The sequence below is a fragment of the Stylophora pistillata genome, chromosome 1, assembly GCF_964205215.1.
Source record: "Stylophora pistillata chromosome 1, jaStyPist1.2, whole genome shotgun sequence".
Classification (NCBI taxonomy): domain Eukaryota; kingdom Metazoa; phylum Cnidaria; class Anthozoa; order Scleractinia; family Pocilloporidae; genus Stylophora; species Stylophora pistillata.
In genome coordinates, this window is record NC_142519.1 from 32,203,351 (window position 1) to 32,222,568 (window position 19,218).

Below are 19,218 nucleotides of genomic sequence, written 5' to 3' on the forward strand. Positions count from 1 at the left end.
TTCGTGTTTCTTGCTTTTCTTTGGATATATTTCTATGTGCTTTGGACCTAATGACCGATCTTTTGTTCCAGTAGTTCGCGCATCAGATTATGTATTTCTTTGTTCATTGAAAAGGTTCAACAATAGACAAGCATTTGCGAGTACAAAGAAGGCCCTGCAGGCTTCAGGTAATAACAGTACTTAACATTCAAAACTAAAGAAATTCCAGCGTCTGAAAAGGACTCCTTGCAATATTTTCTATTCCGAAAGAAAGCTGTAGATGTGCGATCGACCTCGACAAGATTGCTGGCGAGTGATCAGTTTAAACCTATGAAAGTCTTGGAATTCTTTCCTTGTGCAAGAAAACAAATCAATTTACATTGTTCGCGAAGTTCAATTTGTTTTGCCGTTCGTTTGACAAGCTTGTACACCTGTACACTTTGGCTTTGGAAATGTTTCACGGCGAATTTTAACAAGTTTGAAATCTTTTGAAAGCTCTTCGTTAGATTAACAGCCTGTTTGGTAAGTTGACGACAATCATTTCTTCTTTAGTCGTGTGTTTTTACCACGAAACACTGAACTGGTTTGTTTTCAAGCTTTATGTGATGTAATCTTATCAAACTCAAATGAAGTTTTAGTATCTGGTACCGACTCGACGAGCTTGTAAACACGATGTTTGTTTAGAAATAAGTCAAGAAATCTCAGGGATACTCAGCCTTTTCACAGTTTCGTTATTTCAATCAGTGTGTGTTGATAGATCCAGGTTTGTTTATAATGCGGTTTCTTGTATTCAAAATTGAGCTTAAGGATCACATCACGACTTCATGTCCACTGGGACTTACGTTGTCTTCGACTTCTTTCATAAAGTATGAATATATTTAGTTACGATCTCTAAAAGTGATCTTGGACCCGTGACTGCCATGAGCATTTTACATGAAAGACTTTTGTTACATTTCATCTGCTATAGCTTTCTAAATAGTTCACTTGAAATGCGCATTTGACCTTTTGTGTGCCCATCGTTGATTTTCAGCAAGATAATAAGTGCTGCGTTTCTTTAATGAAGGTTTGGATTTATTGAACTGAACTTTTTTTTTTATTTGCCATCAACTTTATCAACTTGTTTATCTGTTTCTTCGGACCACATCCGTTCTTTGCTCATGATGAAATAACAGAACACTCCCCAAAGTATTCTAGAAGTGTTAATCAGAAGTAATCGACATACAAAGTGGTTTGATTACGGCTCTCTGGGTTTTCCGGGACTTGAACAATATTACACGCGTTAGGAACGTTTATTCTTTAATTAGGCCTTTGAGGAAAATTTCAATTGTAGGAGCTTTCATGATATTTTTACTTTGAGTAAAAGGATGATCCGAAGTCTGTATTGCGTTCGATGTTGTATTTTCGTGTCGTAACGGCTAATGAATTAATTTGCGTACTAAAACACTTAAGACTTCTTAACAAGCGGAGATATTATCCATTCTAAGAAAACAATGAAATTTCCCTGCTAAGCGCTTTCAACCAGGTTCTTGTTACAGACATTGGATGTAGGATTTTTGTAATCCATGATAAAATAGGCAAACAGAAGGTTTTGATTTGTGAAGACAGACTTCCCAGAAAAATCCTAGGATTGTGACAATTTGCGAGTTTACTTTCAGTTAACAAATTAAGTTTTGAAGTTCGACTGCAATATTTTTAACGATTTTTAGCACATCCGGACAATTATTTGCATATATAGAAAACATAAACGTTATTGATTACAGTTTAAAATCACCGAAGTCTTGATTACGTATGCGTATTATTTGCTATTGAGTAGTTACTTGAAAATAGGACTGACATGTAGGCAAGTAAAATAAACGCCATATGCAATCTCTGACGCAATTTCTCACAATATTCTCCTGTAAGGGCTTCCTTCGAAATGAGATGACTACATGCTAAAACTATCTTGACTATGCTACACTTGAATGGACACAACATTAAAATAACATGGAGTATCCTAGGGGCGAAGACTGACCATCTGCTCCCGTAGGCGGAATGGCCTCCTTTGACCCGAATACAAATCAATATTCCATCTCTTTTTTTATAGACATGCGTATTCAGCCTGACTGCCACACTGTGGTCAGCGGCTGACTTGCGGTTGACAGAGGCAGAAAAGCCGTCTTTGAGTTCAAAATTCCAAGAGCTGTTGGTATCCATGACAGACGATGCCCCGGATGCCAGACCTTGCCTATATGATGTACTTCAAGTAAGTTGAAAACTTCGCAGTGCCCTAACCGTTGTGGTCACCATGGCGAGTAGGAAGAAATTTAGGCGACTGAATTGCATCAAAGATCTCAAATTTGGCGACCTGTGCTCCATGTTCTGTATAGGGTCTTTTAGAGCGCCTTCCGATTGAGTGTCGTAAAACCAAAACCAAAGTATATCACAATGGCCAATCAGAAGAAAGGAAAAGACTTTTAAGAGCCAATGAGAACTCAAAGTAAAGACGACCAAATTGCATTAGGCGCGGGAAAACGTAGGTGACCAAATCGTGGTTGGTTTTAGTAGTGCTCCTGTTGAGAAAGTGGCGCGAGTTTTCTGGACAAATCACGGAGCGAAGTAAAACAAAACCAACGTGATCCCAGATTACTGTCGACACTTAACTGAAAACTGCTCTTTCACTGTTTGATTTGAAGGAAAAATTTCCTTTTTTCTTTTCTCTTTATTGTGGCGAATAGGGTAAATAAACTAGCCAAATTGCAAGTCTGGCATAACGCTTATGCTAAGGTGGCTCGTACCAGTTTCCTCGCGCGGGGAACAGACCACTCTTGCGTCATGCGAGAGAGAAACGTGCGAAAGAAGCGCGAGATTAAAAGACGAAAATGTAAAACAAAGATGGCGGCGCGAGGATTTTTTCTACTTATGTGAGAAGTTTTCCTAAGAGCTTGCATTTGAGGTGTTGAGCGGCCACTGTGAATGCAGGAGATAGAAACTAAGATAAAGAAGACGATTTTCGGAGAAGTAAAGGTTGCTTCACTTCACTTTTAAAAGAAATATTCAACCGATATGAAATCTTGCGACGGCGAAAAAAGAACTCAAGTGAAGGATAATCTAAATCTACCTGAAGTGGAAGAAGACTTTGAAACTTCAAGGAAAATAATATGATATAGCCAGAAGTCATGTGTAGGATTTTTAAGATGAGCCCGGGAGGCCGTCTTTGACGGTTGTTTAATGATTTTCTTAGCAGTAAACGTCTGTAAACATTAGATCGTAAGCGGTCGCGCGAGCACACTCAATTGTCAGCGGTAGCTAAAACAGATCATGAGCAAATATCGATCTTATAGAATCCAGATTTTTAAATGCGCGAGAACGCGCGTGGAAATTGCTAATCTCACGAAAGCTATTGCATGAAAACAAGTCCGGTGACCCCTTCTTTTTATTGTTCCAATATGATAATAACGTCGAAAGGAATCATCAGAAAAAAAATTAGAAAATTTTACGGAAGAAAATTTGCGATGTCTGAAAATTGCCTTTTTTCCAGATTTTCTGAAATTCCGCTGCACAGAATTTTTTAAAAATCTATGTGCATTTTCCTTTTCAAGTGCCAAAAGCAATCACTGAAAAAAATCATGGGGTCACCGGGTTAGTTTTCGAATTATTTAAGCCACAAGCTAGAAAATACGTCTGAATACGCCTATGAAAGTGTTGCCATGGAAACTGCTAGTGACGAAATGACACCTATTTTTGGATGACCAATTATTACATAATTCAACCCCGTAAAAGTGTTCGACTGGCCTTGGTCAGTCTTTCTGTTGTATTCTTTCAAAGTTACAAACCATCAAAAAGATGAAAACCGGTACGAGCCACCTTAATTGATACCTTCTGTCGCAAGGAAATGAGTTAAGAGATTTGGAGGCGAACTGGTTAAAGTAGTGGCGAACTTTTTTTGCTGTTGGAGGCGGACTTGCCCGGGTGGTAAGGAACGAACAGTTAAAAGTTGTGGGCTGAGTGAACTGACGGTCATTTCAACATGTCGTGCTGGCACCATCATAAGGGATTTCCTACATTTTCAGTGGAGTAACAAGTATTCTCGTGGCATGTTTTTTTACTCAAAGAGATATAAATTAAAGGACATAACACTGATGAAAAAAAAAAAGTTGTCGAGAAGGGGTAAAATTGATTGGCGTTAGGTAAACGTGGTTCAGACTTTGGGGTCTCTGAAAATCAAAAGTGGATTATTTTTTAAGAAAAACGTGAAATTTGCTTGAGGCAAGAACAGTTGGAAATATTTTGTATTTTGTACAGATTCTACAGTGCTATCGTGTCAATGTTGTTTCCCAATGTTCTCAATAATTCACATTCTTCACTTTCGTTCCAGACATGCGAGTCTTTACAGACTGAAAATGATATGACGTCAAGGGAGAGATGTCAGGCTTTGCTATGGGAATACCAAGCGTCTGCGACCGTGGACAGCGATGACGTGAGTTCTTTAGAGGACTGTGAGAAAGGTTTCCCCGAGTCCTAACTCAATTGCGTTCACTCTTTTAAGCGGGTGATTACGGTAATTTCTAAGAAAACATCTCAAAGACAACTGTCTTTACTTGGTAAGATTTTGTGTAGTAGCAGAATAAAAAAGACAAGTTTTGGTAAAGTTCTTCTTCAGTTAATAGGGACCCTGGCGCGAACCAAAACATGGCAAACCAAAAGATCTGATGGGTAGAACAATAGCTCAAGCAGGAGCGTCTTAAAATTGTACACCATTCTTAGCCGTCCTCTGCGAAAAAACAATGTGAAATCACCAAACCCTGCGTGGCCTGAGAACGGAAACATCGACGAAAAATTATGTAAGCTTTCATTTGAAATTCAACGCTGCTCCGACAAACGTTCTGCGGAAGTTGAGGTGTGGCATCGTGAGAGACGGTAAACACATCCGGCCATTCGCGAAATTCTAGTTGAAAATTTAAATTCAATTCTGAATCGGTGTCTTCTTTGGTATTGTCGTCCAGACTGCTTAAGGTCCCTGGCTACTATGTTGCCATGTATACTAGAGACGTAGGACATTGATCGCAGCCGTTCTGACGTGTCACCGGCGTCGGTGCGTCGTAAACTAGAGTCCATTTTTCCTCGGAGTTTTAGTGTCTTGAATAATTAAGATAAGTACAGTGAAAAAAGCTTTTTTTCTCTTTCTGATCTAATACTCCCTTTGTGCGACAACAGTTTAAAAAATGGTAGTTATCGATAGGAATTATAATGACGAACATGGAAGATTTTCGTTCTGCACAATCTTTATTCAGTTTCAAATTTGGACTATTTACTAACAATTTATTCACGCTAAGTGACCTTATATGCAAATTGTAGTCTCATTAGTTGCTAACAGCCGCGGCAAAAAAAAAAAAAAACATTAGCAAAAATCACTTGAAGAATCGGTCACACGAAGCCATTTGCTGAAGTTCTAGGCCCAGCAGAGCCGGTTAGTCGTGTTTAGGCTCGATAACTCCATGAGATCAACCACAACAACACTTAAGCTGTTTTTTGTGTTTGGATTATTCAATTGAAGTACTTACTAAACGATATGAATTTTCCTGTTAGTAGGTAAAATAGCATGAAAAACAATTGAGATGTCTGAGGCGTATAATTTGGATCACTTCGCTCACGACTTAATTCCTTCTCCCATTAATTTGTTCCTTTGTTTCTCTGACGTCGGGCGTCTTTTGTAAGAGCTTAAAAGTCCATTTCCTTTGATATATTACCCTGCCACTGCTTTGGGCCGCCTGTGTTTACACAATGTTGACCGCATGGTTTAAGATGGAAATGCTTGAGTCTTCAGTTCCGTTGCACCCTTTTTGTCAGTGAGCCCGAAGCTAAAGGTGTAAACAACTTGCGATAAAAGATTCGACTTTGTGATGTCTCGACTGCAAAAGTTGGAGTGTGTTGCAAATTACTTACTATGGAGAGTTGTAACTGTCGAAGGCGATTACCGGAATCAGACATGTACTTTGATAGTGTGACATACGCGATTGAGCCATGATTACCATGCGAAGTGTTCTTTTCATAAGCTAGGGAGTGAAATGTAAATATTTGTGTTCTCAAGTGGTAATTAACGGTTGATATGATAATCAAGCTAAGGGCTTCAGCCTGGCTCGGAGCTTCGGCGCACTTGTGTGATCACGATAGATTGTACACGTCTGTGCACTTTACTCACGCGATGACACAATCGAAGCTTGTTGCACCCGTGACAACTTTACAAACTTCAAGACAGTGTTACAGTCGACTTCGAAACGTGTTGGACAGCCAGCCTCAGTTAGTAAGTTTCATTTTCTCAACTTTATACTCAATTGATACTTCGCAAACATCGCTAAAATAATTGCACGCTTTTATGGATAACATGCTTCTGAAAAATCGCGTCATGTAGAGTTTATTTTACCTCCTAGACTACTGTTTAGGACCTGTATTGTTCATTGATAATTCTCGTGTTTCGTATTAGTCTCGTATCTGGGCATGCTTTTTTCCTTCGAGTTTTAAATGAAAAAACTTACTTTGAATTTTACGTAACTTGAACCAAAATTGATTCCCCACTAGATTTTACCCCTACATAATTCGAATCCTTGGTAACTTGGTGTGACTTCTCATCCTTCAGGTCTTTTTCTCAACAATTTTACATTCAATGACTCAGACTTTTTTTAACAAAAATTCAGCACACGTTCAAAACAGAGCCACTGTTGCTAAGTGTTGTTTTTCGCAGTAACGCGCTTTGCTTATAATGAATTATTGAAATACTTTAAAAATGAGTTGATCTTAAAATTGTTTGCTACAAAAAAAACTTACAAGAAGAACTTCCTGTCGCTAACTCGAACCACCAAGGGAAATCAGGCCCAAAGTTACGAGAGTTCGAGGTATTATAGGATTTTGAGATGTGATTTCAACTTTGGGAGAAAATAGTGTTTTCCTTTATTGTTTGATTACTGTCCAACTACTCTGTTGAATCATGTCCAAATCGAAGACTTGAAGAGCAAAAAACTGCCCGTTTTTCCTTTTTCAAAACGAAGCAACAGATCTGAAAATAATGCGATTTTTCCTCTTTGTAAACAATTTAACATTTGTGTATCACTCAAATCAGCACATGGCAATACAAAGCGATAGATTACGAGTTATTCTTGCACTAATTTCACATTTGTTTTTTCGTATTTGCTTTCAATATTATGGCTTCGATACAACTTCAGAAAACCTCAACACGACCATAAACTAGACAGCCGTTTTCGAGACGTGGAAAGCAGCCGGAAATGAAAATTGCTTCACTAATTTTAAGTCCGGTTGCCGCCCGCCTCTGAAAAACTTCCTTTCTTAAGTTCCTTTCCAGCGGCTCTCACCAGTTGCTCTTGGATTTAGAACTTTTTCTCACGCTACTATCTGCTATAATGTGATTCGATTATTATTATTATTCAACAACCCCCTCAGAAGTAATATTCATAAAAATTCAACACCATGGTAGGGCAAAACTACCAACCTTGTAAGGGAACATACTTACTCGGCCAAAACCGGGACTCTTTACAGCAGATGATTCAAAACCGTCACCTTGCGTTTTAGTAGGGACAAATAACAATTTGAAAAGGCGGATTTCTTTCCCCTTTGAATTTTATGGCTGGATCATTAGACCAGCATACTCCAAGGGTATATTTGAGGGATTCTGCCGCGATCGATCGTTATAGTCTGGACGAAAAACATTTTATCCTTTTTTCTTTTTGCCAGGAGAATGTTGTTGCATTTTCACTAAGGAAACGTCGTTTCAACGGGGCCTCAGGGCTTACGATTATTGTTTATTTTACATCCTTGCGGCGGTTGATCATTTACATAACACTGTGGTCATTCGTGTGAGAGTTTTGACAAATGACCATATAGCCGTATGTCCATAATGCGTCGCCAAGGGTTTCCGGTGGAGGGAAGTTATAACGCTTATGAGATTCTGCAGTAAAGTAGGTTGTTCACGATGACTTCCTATTACTTGACGTTTTTGTTCATTCCGTAGACCACCAAGAGGAAGACAGTGCAAGGGGAGAAGAAACATCATGACACTCTGATGGGATCAATCTCAGTGGCTGCTTCTTTCAATGGCTTTCTCAAACAAGTGAGTAACTCAAGTCTTTGATCTCTAATAGTAACCCTTGCAAGGGTGGAATCAACCTACTCAGCTGCTCGAAGCCAGGCACCCAACTTAATCTTCAATTCGAAGATCTAGTGTGCCTTTTCTCAGTAAAATCACGGTCACAAAAGAAACAAGGGTAACCTGATTTCCGATCCTTATAAACGCAACTTCCATACATTTGTTCTGTGAATGGTCAGTTTTGACCTTTTGCGATCCTTTGGCGTTTCATCCTGTAGGAGCTACCCCAGCTAATTGTGTGTAGAGAAACAACGGTGATATTTTGGTTTGTTTTGCGTGGGTCTCTTACCTGCTGGGAAACTAAACGAAAATAAATTCATGAATCGACCTTTGCGAGAATTTCAAGTATCCTTCATTGTTATGACACTAACAGCAGACAGGTGATAACCCATGCAACCACTCAGGCTGGCAACACTAGGTGACTGTATCTGAATAATTTCCAGAATAAAAATACTCAAATATTATTCATTCTGTAAAATTTTCCTTTTTGCTCAGTTTTACAAAACATACGATAGAGGAAGTACATTTAGATCATCCTCCGCTGTCAGCAATACCTTTTCGTCATTTATCTCGTTTATTGATTGATGTCAACAAACCATTCAGTTATGTTTATTTAATTTTACAATCCCTTAACCTTTTTAGTGTAACTGTGGCTTAAATTCAAATGAGCCAAAATGTCAAAACATCTTCATGTTTCTGATGAAGACATGCTGTTCCATGCCAATACTTAAGTGCAAGGTATAAAAGTTATGATATTTTTTGCAAAATTAGTTTTTCAGTTCTTTGGATATTATCTTTTTACACTGAATTGATATGGAAGAGTGAAATTTCTAAAATGATTAGGAGTAGGTTCTGAGCTCTACGTTTAAGTTTGTCAGCCAGAAGGTAAGCCTGTCGTGCTAGCTTTAGATAATATTTCGTCTAGAAATTCTTCGTTTTGGTAATTGTGGCTTAAATTCAAATGAATCAACATGTCAAAACATCTGCAAGTTTCTAATGGAGACATGCTGTTCCATGCGTATAACAAAGTGCAAGGTGTAAAATTATAACATTTTTGGCAAAATAAGTTTTCAGTTCTTTGGATATCATCTCTCTACAAATAATATGACAGAGTGAAATTTCTAAAATGATGAGGAGTGGGTTCTGTCACTCAGTTATGAAATGTTTCGAAATGATTGAAGGAGTCTGATCTTTGCCTCAACAGGAGACCTTCTCCTATACTTACCTTTAGACGAGAAGAACGATGATACAATTTAATGTTTCTCCAAAGAAGCGTTTTCGTGGAGATGTATCGTTGACCGCTTGTTTAATAAACAAGTGCATGCAAGACATACCTAGCGATCCGAGATGATGTTTATAGAAGTTTTATTTGATTCTGTCACTTTTCGCATTTCCTATAATTTCTTGGAAGAATGATTATCTCACACCTGTGGGGATGTTCATGGTCAATAAATTCGCTTAAGGATGGTTCTATAACATAAAATCATATCGCTGCAGTATGCTATATGTTCTTTTGTTTGATCAATTAACAAAATATTTTTATTTGAAGTGGATAAATCATCGTACTCATAGAAATCTGTTTTATATTTTTTTTGCCAGACAACAAAACCGCAAGAGCGAAATCGTTTTGTAAAGACTCAAAATAATGAAGAATCGTTCTGCAACCTCGATGGCGCAAATTCTGGGCAAGAAAGAAACAAAACAAGTCCTAAACCAGAAGAAATGAAAGCGGAGAAAACTAAGGTCTTTGAAAACTCAAAAGCCACTTTCAGTAACTCATTGAACAGCGAAAAGGATCGACTTGCATCAAATACATTAAAGGACAGGTCATCATATACTAGTAATGACATCAGTAATCAGGATCCCACGAGAGACCGAAAACGGGACCATTCCTTGACAGAAGACGAAAAACAACAAGTCTTGTCTCTTTTAACATCAACAAAGCTAAACAAAGGCCCATTTTATGCCGGAGAAAATGATAGAAGAAGTAAGAAACTCAGCAATTCTGTTGAGGATCAGCTCACCAAGCCACCTTCCCCTTCGTCATTTGCTTATTCACACTACGGGCAAACTGAGAGTCAGATGATGTTCAACCCTATCATACCCGCTGGTCGTTCCGCTTCTCCAAGCGTACACTCCGATGTAGGTGAAAATCAGATTCCTTCCGTGCTCACTCCGACCTTTGTACCAATTGCTGTCCCTGTCCCCAGCGTAGCTCCTGTACCAATGCCACCTTACTGGTACATGCCTCAGGGAGGGATGATGTCCTATCCTCACCCAGCGATGTCCCCGGTGCCTATTGTTCCAGTTGACCCTTCAGAAACCTCCAATCAGTCAGTGGTGTTAACAGATAGTGACGTCAGCAACTTATCTGACACGGACCCTCGACCAAAAAGCAAAAACTGCGCCATACTAGAGTCTGATAAATCCGAACGTTTAAAGGAAGAAACACGAAGGAATAACAAGGAATCTAAACAAAACATACAAGAAAACAAAGGATCCAAACTTCCTCGACCGATTTGGCAGAGGCCTGTTCCAAAGAACAGGACAGCATCAGAGGAATCAGAATCGAATGTCAAAGTTGATCGACGAAGGGTACCGTTTAATGATGGATTCAACAAGGGTACCGAGGAGGAGAAACAAATTCGTACAAGAACTCCTTCTCCATCCCTTGGGAGACGAGCGGCTCCCCAGGAAGTCAATCCTCCTCGCTCTCAAACGCCTCCGGTGTATTGGACAAGAGATGGAGTGGACATGTCACCCCGTAATAAACTTCGAGCAAGGGCATCAACAGGCTCTTTACCAAACCGTCCCCCAAGTCCATCTAGCTCACCGAATGGACGTAGAAGGTCAAGTTCTATTACTCTAGGTTCAATAACAAACAGTCCTGTCCAAGGACGTAAGAATCAAGGAAGCAGGCCATCTAGTCCCGCCGGATCGCGATCCAATAGTCCCGTTTCTATACTCGTTTCAAAATTTGAGCAATTGTCTCAGGAGTCTGCAGATAGCTTCCCGCGTGTTCGCTCAGATTCCGTGACGTCCATGATTTCAAGGTTTGGTTCTTCGCCCTTAGTGCCAGAGGATCGTCTTGCCAAAGGGCAGTTTAAGCCAAACATTCTTGCAACACCTAGCCAGCCAACCTCGAAGACTGGTCCTTTTCGTCCGTCGTCAGTTCGTAACAAAGTTCACTCTGCTTCAGATCTTGAAACGTCAGTGTTGCGACCTGTTAATTCTATTTTATCACAAGAAAGGGGCAGGGTAAGCGGGACCTCAATCGACGAGTCATCAACCTGTCATCCTGGCGACCCACGTGAAGTACAGTGTAGTGAGTCAGACCCAGGCACAACTGACAGCCGAGAACGTCGTATTTCAACATCTCAATGTGCACTCCACGAAGAGAGAGAACCAACTTCGGAAAAATGTCATGATTCAAGAACAAGGCTTTTGGAAAACATTAGAAAATGGGCGTCTCAGGAGAATATCATAAGAGACTGTAGTTCATCTGGGGCTCTTGAAAACAACACTCAGGAACGTTTAGTATCTGGTCTCTCTCTATTTGGCGATTATTGTACTAAAAGAGATCAAGGTAATCGAAAAAGTAATCCTAAGGCTCGGCTTCAGAGGAGTTCCTCTGGGAAATCGAAGTTATCCACTTATTCTGGGGGATCGCCATCCAGCAATGATCTCAGGAATGACTATATTATCAAATCAAGCAACACATCGGATAATTTGTCTAAACCCTGGAAGGGAAAAGGCAGTTCTTCAAACGGGATTTCCAGAAAATCGTCTCTAGATTCAGAGCCTGTACGCGAGAAAGGTTCCCCACGATTAACACCGAGGGATCTTTGTTCATCACCAGAAAGAGACCCTACTATCCCATTTTGCGATGTCAGGAGTCCTAACGATTTCCTCTGGTCTCCAAACTCTGACACTCATAAATTTGAGATCCCTGTAGATTTGGCAATTTTGGACGCCACTACACCTATCATTTCCAGTTCTGTGGGTGGACTTGATTGGACATATGGTGGAGTGGATGGAAATGTAATTTCTCCCCCTTTTCCTCTTAGTCCAGGATCATTGAAGGATTTCAAGCCATCAAATGATTTCACAAGTGTTACATTCAAATGTGGAGAGATGGAACCTGAGAGAGACACAAACTGTATTATTAACAAACCATCTCGTGACACTACAGAATATGTCAGTTCTGACTGTGTCTCTAACAGGAGAGGCTCAACAGGCAATTATGCGAGAAGATTCGAAAGAAATATTCTTCGCAGTACAGGTGATTTGGAGACCGAAGTATTTGCCTCTAATTCGACCTCCGTTCAAAAGAGTTGTTATCCAACGGAAAATCCTAGCTCTAAAACGGAGATCAACGATAATCCACGTCCTAAACCCAAAACTTCACCCTTTCCTTCGAAACCAGAAAGCTCGTCGACTATCGCACATGTAAATGGGAATCCTCAAACTCCAAGAACGAGATCTAGAATCGATCAGGTTGCGCGATCGAGACATCCATCCGGTGACTGTCCCCTTGGAAAAGATATTGCCACTGTATCAAAGGATCCTTCCTCACCAGTGACTCTTAGGAAAATCATGTCAAATCCTCTATCTCAAGACGCAGGTACATCGCAACGTAGGATTTCAACGTCCAAACGAAATTCATTGCCCACTTCGCAACCAATTAACCTTCCATCTAGCCGCGATCGTTCGAGCCCGGTTGAAACCCGCCCAATCACGAAGAGCTCATCGCATACTAATTTATCCCAAAAACAGCAAAAGTTCTTTAAAAGTCCTTCGCAAAATAATCTATCAGTGTGTCAATCTTCGAGAGATTTGTCAAGGATTTCCCCTAAAGAAGGAAACCTTGGTAAAAGCAGTCCTTATTCCAAACCCATACCATCAAATACCCCTTGCCTAAATGGAGAAGATAGCAAGAGCAGAGGTTCTTCAACAACTGCTAAACAAGGGTATCCCAGCCCATCAAAAGAGAGACATGATGCAAAAGGGCGGTCTTCGAACCCCCCCGTCAAAGCCGGTAGAACCATTAGTTCCACTTCCACCTCTACTGATCCGTCAGAATCAAACCCAGTTAGGTACCCATATACGAGAAGAGGGAGCATGCCTGCAGGGGGTTGTTCTACCATCAAACCTTCACCAAAAGCGGCCAGCAATCCTACTTCTCCACTCCATACAAAGCCACCGAAAGCGAAAATTGAGTTCTTTGGTGCTACAGGAGAAGACAACACACGCAGCGCGATACATCCTCGAGATTCAAACAGAAAACACGAAAATTTGACAAAAACTCACCAAAACCCAAGGCCAAAAAGTCAGATTGATTGTGAAAGCAGTGTTGATTCCTCGAAAGCTCCATCTCAGTGTGCAAAATCATCCTCCAAATCTGGATTCTCTTCCCGAGAGCTCGCCTCGGAACAAAGCTCTAATTCAATGGGTAAAACTGAAGAATCGGAAGTATTTTATATACCTCGCTCTCATGAAACTCTCCTTAAAAGTGACATAACATCGAGTAATAGCAGTAAGCGATTTCCAACTAACTCTTCATCCGACAGTGGATTAAACTTGTCTGATACCGACGAGTCACGAGGAAGTATCGGAAAAGGCAAAAAAAGTCATTGTGCGAGGTCACCTCCTTTGTCCCCAACAACGCTCTCCCCTTCCCATTCGCTTTCTCCGACATCTGCAAAGTTTCCAATAGGACACAAATTTTTTTATGATCCAAAAGATCACAAACATCCACCTTCAAAAAAGGGGCCGCTGAATGTTTCACAAAACGACCCAACGACGTTGGCTTTTTTATCTAATAGATCTAATAGTGTTCAACAGGAAAATTCCTCTAATCCCATTAAGGCTTCCACAGGAAAGTCCAAGGAATCTTCGAACAAAACAACGCAAAGTGATAGTGATAACTTCAAGCATCCTAAAGTTGACATGTCAAAAATAACGGATAAAAGTTCTCCAAACTCTGATGAGAAAGCTAACGATGTTCCTGAAAAACTAAAGGAAGGATGTGCTGCTTCGAAACTAGCAACAAAGGGTAAAATTGGGAGGTCCACCTCAAAAGAGTTTGTGGCGGCGTCCACACCACCTCCAGACATTTTGGGAAGACCTGCTAGTAAAAGCCCTCCATCTTCGTCAAGAGTTGATTCTAAAGAGCTTCTAGGTCAACTGGTTAAAAAAGTACTAAACTCTGCTGCTGCTAAGCAAGGGTCTTCTCCAAAGACATCATTTGCTGAATCAAAGAATTCAGTAGCAAAAGCAAGTGGCAAGGGAAAGACAGTTGCTTTGACTAATGAGATAACAGAGGCTAAACAACAAGAGAAAATTAGTTGTCAAGGGAAAAATCTAACGACAAATAGCTCTACGCATAAATCATGGCTGTTCGATGCTGAAAAAGCTTCAAAGATAAAGGAGATAGGACTTTTGAGTGAAACTTCCCTAACACGAAATCGAAACGAAATCACACCTGAAGGAACACTGCGATCACAACCTGGTACCTTTAGTGATACACCGATTTCCTCCAATAACGCTTCAATAACTGAGGATTCTTCGCGCGAGGTACGTCAACCATTTGTTGTCAAGTTGCAGTTATTGTAGAACATTTCTAGCATGTAACTGTTGATTTAAGAATCTTACTGTTTTACTAATGCCCCAAGTTATTAACGTTGGCTAGAATTCCTAATTGGTACCATTCCGAAGCCTTGTCTGGTAAGGAGATGTTTTACTATTTCCATTACCTGAGGGTTAAATATACTCTACACATTATATTCCCTTACCGTTGATACACGAGTCCCTGTTTCTGATTCGGCAAAAGATTATCAGAGAATTACCCCCCAAGTGTCTGCCCATACAAGCGCATGTATCTGCTAAATAGTCCAATTCGCAGTGCACGAGGAAACAGCTTTGTCAAGCCATCATAAAAATCTTTAATCGTTCTAGTTGTGTTGTGTCATTAACAGGAAAAATCGTCGCCAGGGGCAAAGGGCGTGCTCTCTACGATCATCGACATGATACATGACGAATTTGCGTTTGATGGCTACTTGGACGATGGAGTAGAAGACGTCAATATGGGTGAGAAACTGAAAACTCCTATGGAGTTTCAATATTGCATGTGAAGTGTTGTGGTTTTTTTGTTATGGGGTTTGACCCAAGGTTAATTTCTTGTGATATGCAAAAGGAAGGAAGGGATAAAGATGTTCCAAGAGGTAAATGAAAATTTCCGGTTTTGAAAACAATTTTTTTGTCTTGGCTTATAGAACTTGTACTTGGGTTATTAAGCAATCGTGCAGTCAGAAACTTTTAACGAAGCTACCAGGAACTGTCTCTCTTGTTCAGGTCTATACATAGATGAACGCCTCAAATTAATTTTGAAACGCTTATATTCAGTTTTTTATCCTCGTTTTAAACAATGTGAGGGCTTAAGACCCTCCTCCTCATAAAATGCAAAGCTATTAGCACCATTTCCAAGCGCCCAGTGTTTGTTTTTCGCTGTCAAAATAGTGCCTTTTGTTTTGCGGACTTTTGTCTTCGTTTTGCTTACGTCATCAACCATCAGGTCACAAAGAGAAGAGTATTAACCCTTCTTACTAAACGAGGGTTCAATACAAACAAGCGTACAATTTGCTCTCTGGAATCTATATCCTTACGTGAGGGTACTTCGTTGATGCTGCTTTGACGGAACTTACGTGAATCGTCAATTGACTCAATTATGTTCTCCCATCCTTACTTTGCGCCCCTCTAAATCCTAAACGTGTCATTAACTTTACGTTGTCTGTTAATTAACGCCCTCTTCGGTGAGCGCTTGTTAGCAAGTTTACAATAAAACTGCCAATTAGCATCAAATGGGCTATAGGTCAAGGGATAAAAAAAGACATTCAATTAACGCGTGCACGTACCAACAAGTTTGTTATTTGAAGACTGTTCAACCAGAACTTTATAGTGAAAATATCTTAACTGTGAATTTGATGCTAATAGGAATGACAAGTATTGTCCTTGCCAATAATATCAAAGTGTAAGCATTTTCTTTATTGACAATACCAACTACCGTTTATATATGTTAAGCTTTTTCAGGTAAAAGGTTAGCCCTTTCGCTCAGACGAAGGGCTAACGCTCGAAACGTCAGCTTTTGTAATCGTTACGGTGGCCAATTTACCATTTCAACTTTGTTGATATATCCAAATTATTTCGTTACTCCCACCGACGCAGCCCCAAACAGTTTCTTTCGAAACTATCAGCCTTTTTTCAGGTAAAGTCGAACTTTGCCAATTTTATGCTGTAGGGCTGAATGAAGGCCAATACATTAGTTCATTTGATGTCAAGTTATTGCTGATTTTGGCCAGTCTTCTTCTCAAATAGTCCGGAAAATTTGCATGTACGACCAAAAAACATCCCCAGAGACTCTTTATTCAGAAACTTAATTACCGTCACAATGACGAATTCGACGTTTGACGTAGATATTGTTTTTCAATCTGGAACTAGGTGACACTTAACTGAAATGTCGGGGAAATATCGAGTGTTTTTCCAGGCAATATTGAGAGTTACAGTACCTTTGTGCATTTGTTAACAAACAAGGGCTTGTTTCTTGTTTTCTTCAGCATTTTGTTTACATTTGGCTTTGCACCATAGTTCTTTTTGTATATAATACTATAATACCACATATTATAGTATATTTTCATGCAAAATATTCCTCATTTCTACTTGATTTGCTCTTGACATAACGTCCAACACGACGCAATTAAAATGGCGACGATAGTCGATGGTAATACGAACAAATATACATGTATATACCGGGCAATATGTCATTGATAAGATTGATTCGTGAATTAGCAGCTCGCCTAAGTGCTTTTACTTGACCGCGGTACTTTATTTGCAGCTGAGTACGTTTTATCTTTGGCTGGAATGAGCGAGGAAAACTTTAAAGAGGCCATAACGGATCAGTACAGTGACTTGTACTGGGATGAAGATCTTTTGCACGAGATGTATGAGGCCGTCACTGAGGGGCAACGGACTAGAAGGTTGATAAATCTTAATTTAATTACGTGCGGTCTTAATGAAGCATTTTTTCTAAGGTTGAAAGGGAAATTTTGCCCCAGCAATCGCTAACGTATTGAACTGCAAGCTTCCACGAGAATGTGGAGCGTGGAGCGGACGTCCTTTTAATGACTGCGATCTTGTGTCTTACGATGAATGACATTTAAGAAAACTGGTAAAAACTAAACTTATATCTATCTTTACTTATTTTAGTCCTTTTCCATCGCATCTGACAACTTGTCCAAAGCTAAAAGGGCTTGTCGTGTGAAGAGAAACGAAAGTTGGTGTAATTTCTCTATAAGAGCCTCTATCTTAACATACGAAACCGCAGCTTCCATGATATCTAAACCACATAATGTGAAACAGTCAAACTATAGTTTAGCATACAGGTGTATTAAACGGCTGTCACTTCAAAGGGGCAATTGTAAAAGCTCAATTGGAAAGTTCGCTGCCTGTGGTCATCATTTTGCGGCCAATATGAACAGTTTTACTGACGTTTGTGAAAAATAAGCACTTGTAGCAAAAATGGGTGGATTTGGTAGGATTTTCTATTGCTTTGGTGGAGTTTTATTAAGTTACTTAGTTCAGTTTACTTTACGTTGCGTTCTCGCTAATCTAACATGAAAAGGTGTGCGATACAAATATGGTCAGCGGTGTTTACAACAAAACGACGTCACTGGTTTATGACGATTGACTTTTCCAGCCAGAAAAGTTAGACTGAGCGCTATAGTCATAGCATGGGTCTAAATAACACTTTGCTCTTTCTTTCAAAAACTAGGTCCACTTTGCAGTTTTCAGAGAGTACTGTCAGTGATATTAGCCCTCCTGAGTCTATCGGTCTGTCACGTGAAGAATCTTACCTCAGTTTAGAACCTTTGTATTTCAACTCCATCTCCAGAAGCAGCAGTGAGAGGAGCGGGACTGGAGCAAGGGACATCCTCATGTCCCCCCTGGGGGAAGCTACCGAATTTTTACCCATTAAAGTTATTGCCCCTGAAATGCAAGCTGACATCCAGGAATTGTTAACCCCAATTTTTGAGGACTATTATAGAGTTATGGTGAGGGACTAAAAACAGTGATTAGTAGTATTTAACAAATGGTAAATACCGCAGTGTACACTATTGAGTCATGGATGCACACGGGAGTTTGCTAAGCACGAAAGAAGCGTACGAGTCGCTCGAGGCTATCTAGTTTCTTGAGTACTTAGCAAGCCTCCCAAGTGCATCATAACTCACTAGTGTATCCTGTGATGTTTATCATTTGTTTTATGACATGAAAACAACTTCTCGCAAAACGTTTGCTTCCTTGGAAACATTTGCTCGCGTCAGCAGCGTACATCTATGGACAAATAGTAGACACTAAATTGACCAATCAGAGCGTGCACTTTACGTGATTCGTTGTTATAATTTCCTTTGGTTTCAGTGATGAGGGGAGAATAATTAAAATAGAGAACAAGGATTTTCAGTGTTTTCCATTCTCTACAGTTCAAGCCATTGCATGCTACAATCACACAGGAACCTCTGTAGTATTTCTTTGAAAGCGGCCAGCTTTACACATGCAATCATGACTGTTTTTAGAAATTTCAGTCTCGTTTCGTGTAGATAGGTGAAATCATCGAGGATTTGCCAAAAGCAGTATCTTAATGTAAACCGTTTGTTGATTTTTCCTTAGGGAGTCAAGCTGGTATCGAGCGTGGAGGGGCTAGCAGAAAAGTTAGGCACCAAGATTGTGGTAAGACATTTACTTTTACACACAAGACAATCAATGTAAGAAGGAAGCATAATTTTCTTCAGCCAATTAGCTTGATCAGATTTCTCATCAGGACTAAAGAAATACACTAAATGTTTCTGCAGGAAATCTCACAGCAGTTGATGCTGGAACGAAGAGCCAAGAAAAAAAGCATGAACTCTTACAACAAGATGGCGGAAGTAGAAAACATAAAAGGTTCGTTAAACTCTTTAAACCCTAATATCACTATGCATATTCTCCATACTGTTCTCCATACATTTCCTGAGGTGCTGACAAGGAGAATTTGTTTAACAATCAAGAGCCATTTT

At 39.9% G+C, this 19,218-nt stretch overlaps 1 protein-coding gene across 5 annotated transcripts in view; it reads left to right on the forward strand.

The window, feature by feature from the left end:
* Positions 1-19,218, forward strand: part of LOC111324416 (uncharacterized) — a 43,891-nt gene that overhangs the window by 17,283 nt on the left and 7,390 nt on the right. For all 5 annotated transcript variants that reach the window (XM_088751712.1, XM_088751719.1, XM_088751726.1 and 2 more), the window contains 9 exons: positions 2,063-2,221; positions 4,334-4,435; positions 7,979-8,077; positions 9,713-14,689; positions 15,091-15,202; positions 17,004-17,145; positions 17,940-18,219; positions 18,833-18,892; positions 19,015-19,105. In XM_088751712.1, the coding sequence (XP_088607838.1) occupies positions 2,063-2,221; positions 4,334-4,435; positions 7,979-8,077; positions 9,713-14,689; positions 15,091-15,202; positions 17,004-17,145; positions 17,940-18,219; positions 18,833-18,892; positions 19,015-19,105 (6,022 nt within the window). The remainder of the gene's footprint in view (positions 1-2,062; positions 2,222-4,333; positions 4,436-7,978; positions 8,078-9,712; positions 14,690-15,090; positions 15,203-17,003; positions 17,146-17,939; positions 18,220-18,832; positions 18,893-19,014; positions 19,106-19,218) is intronic.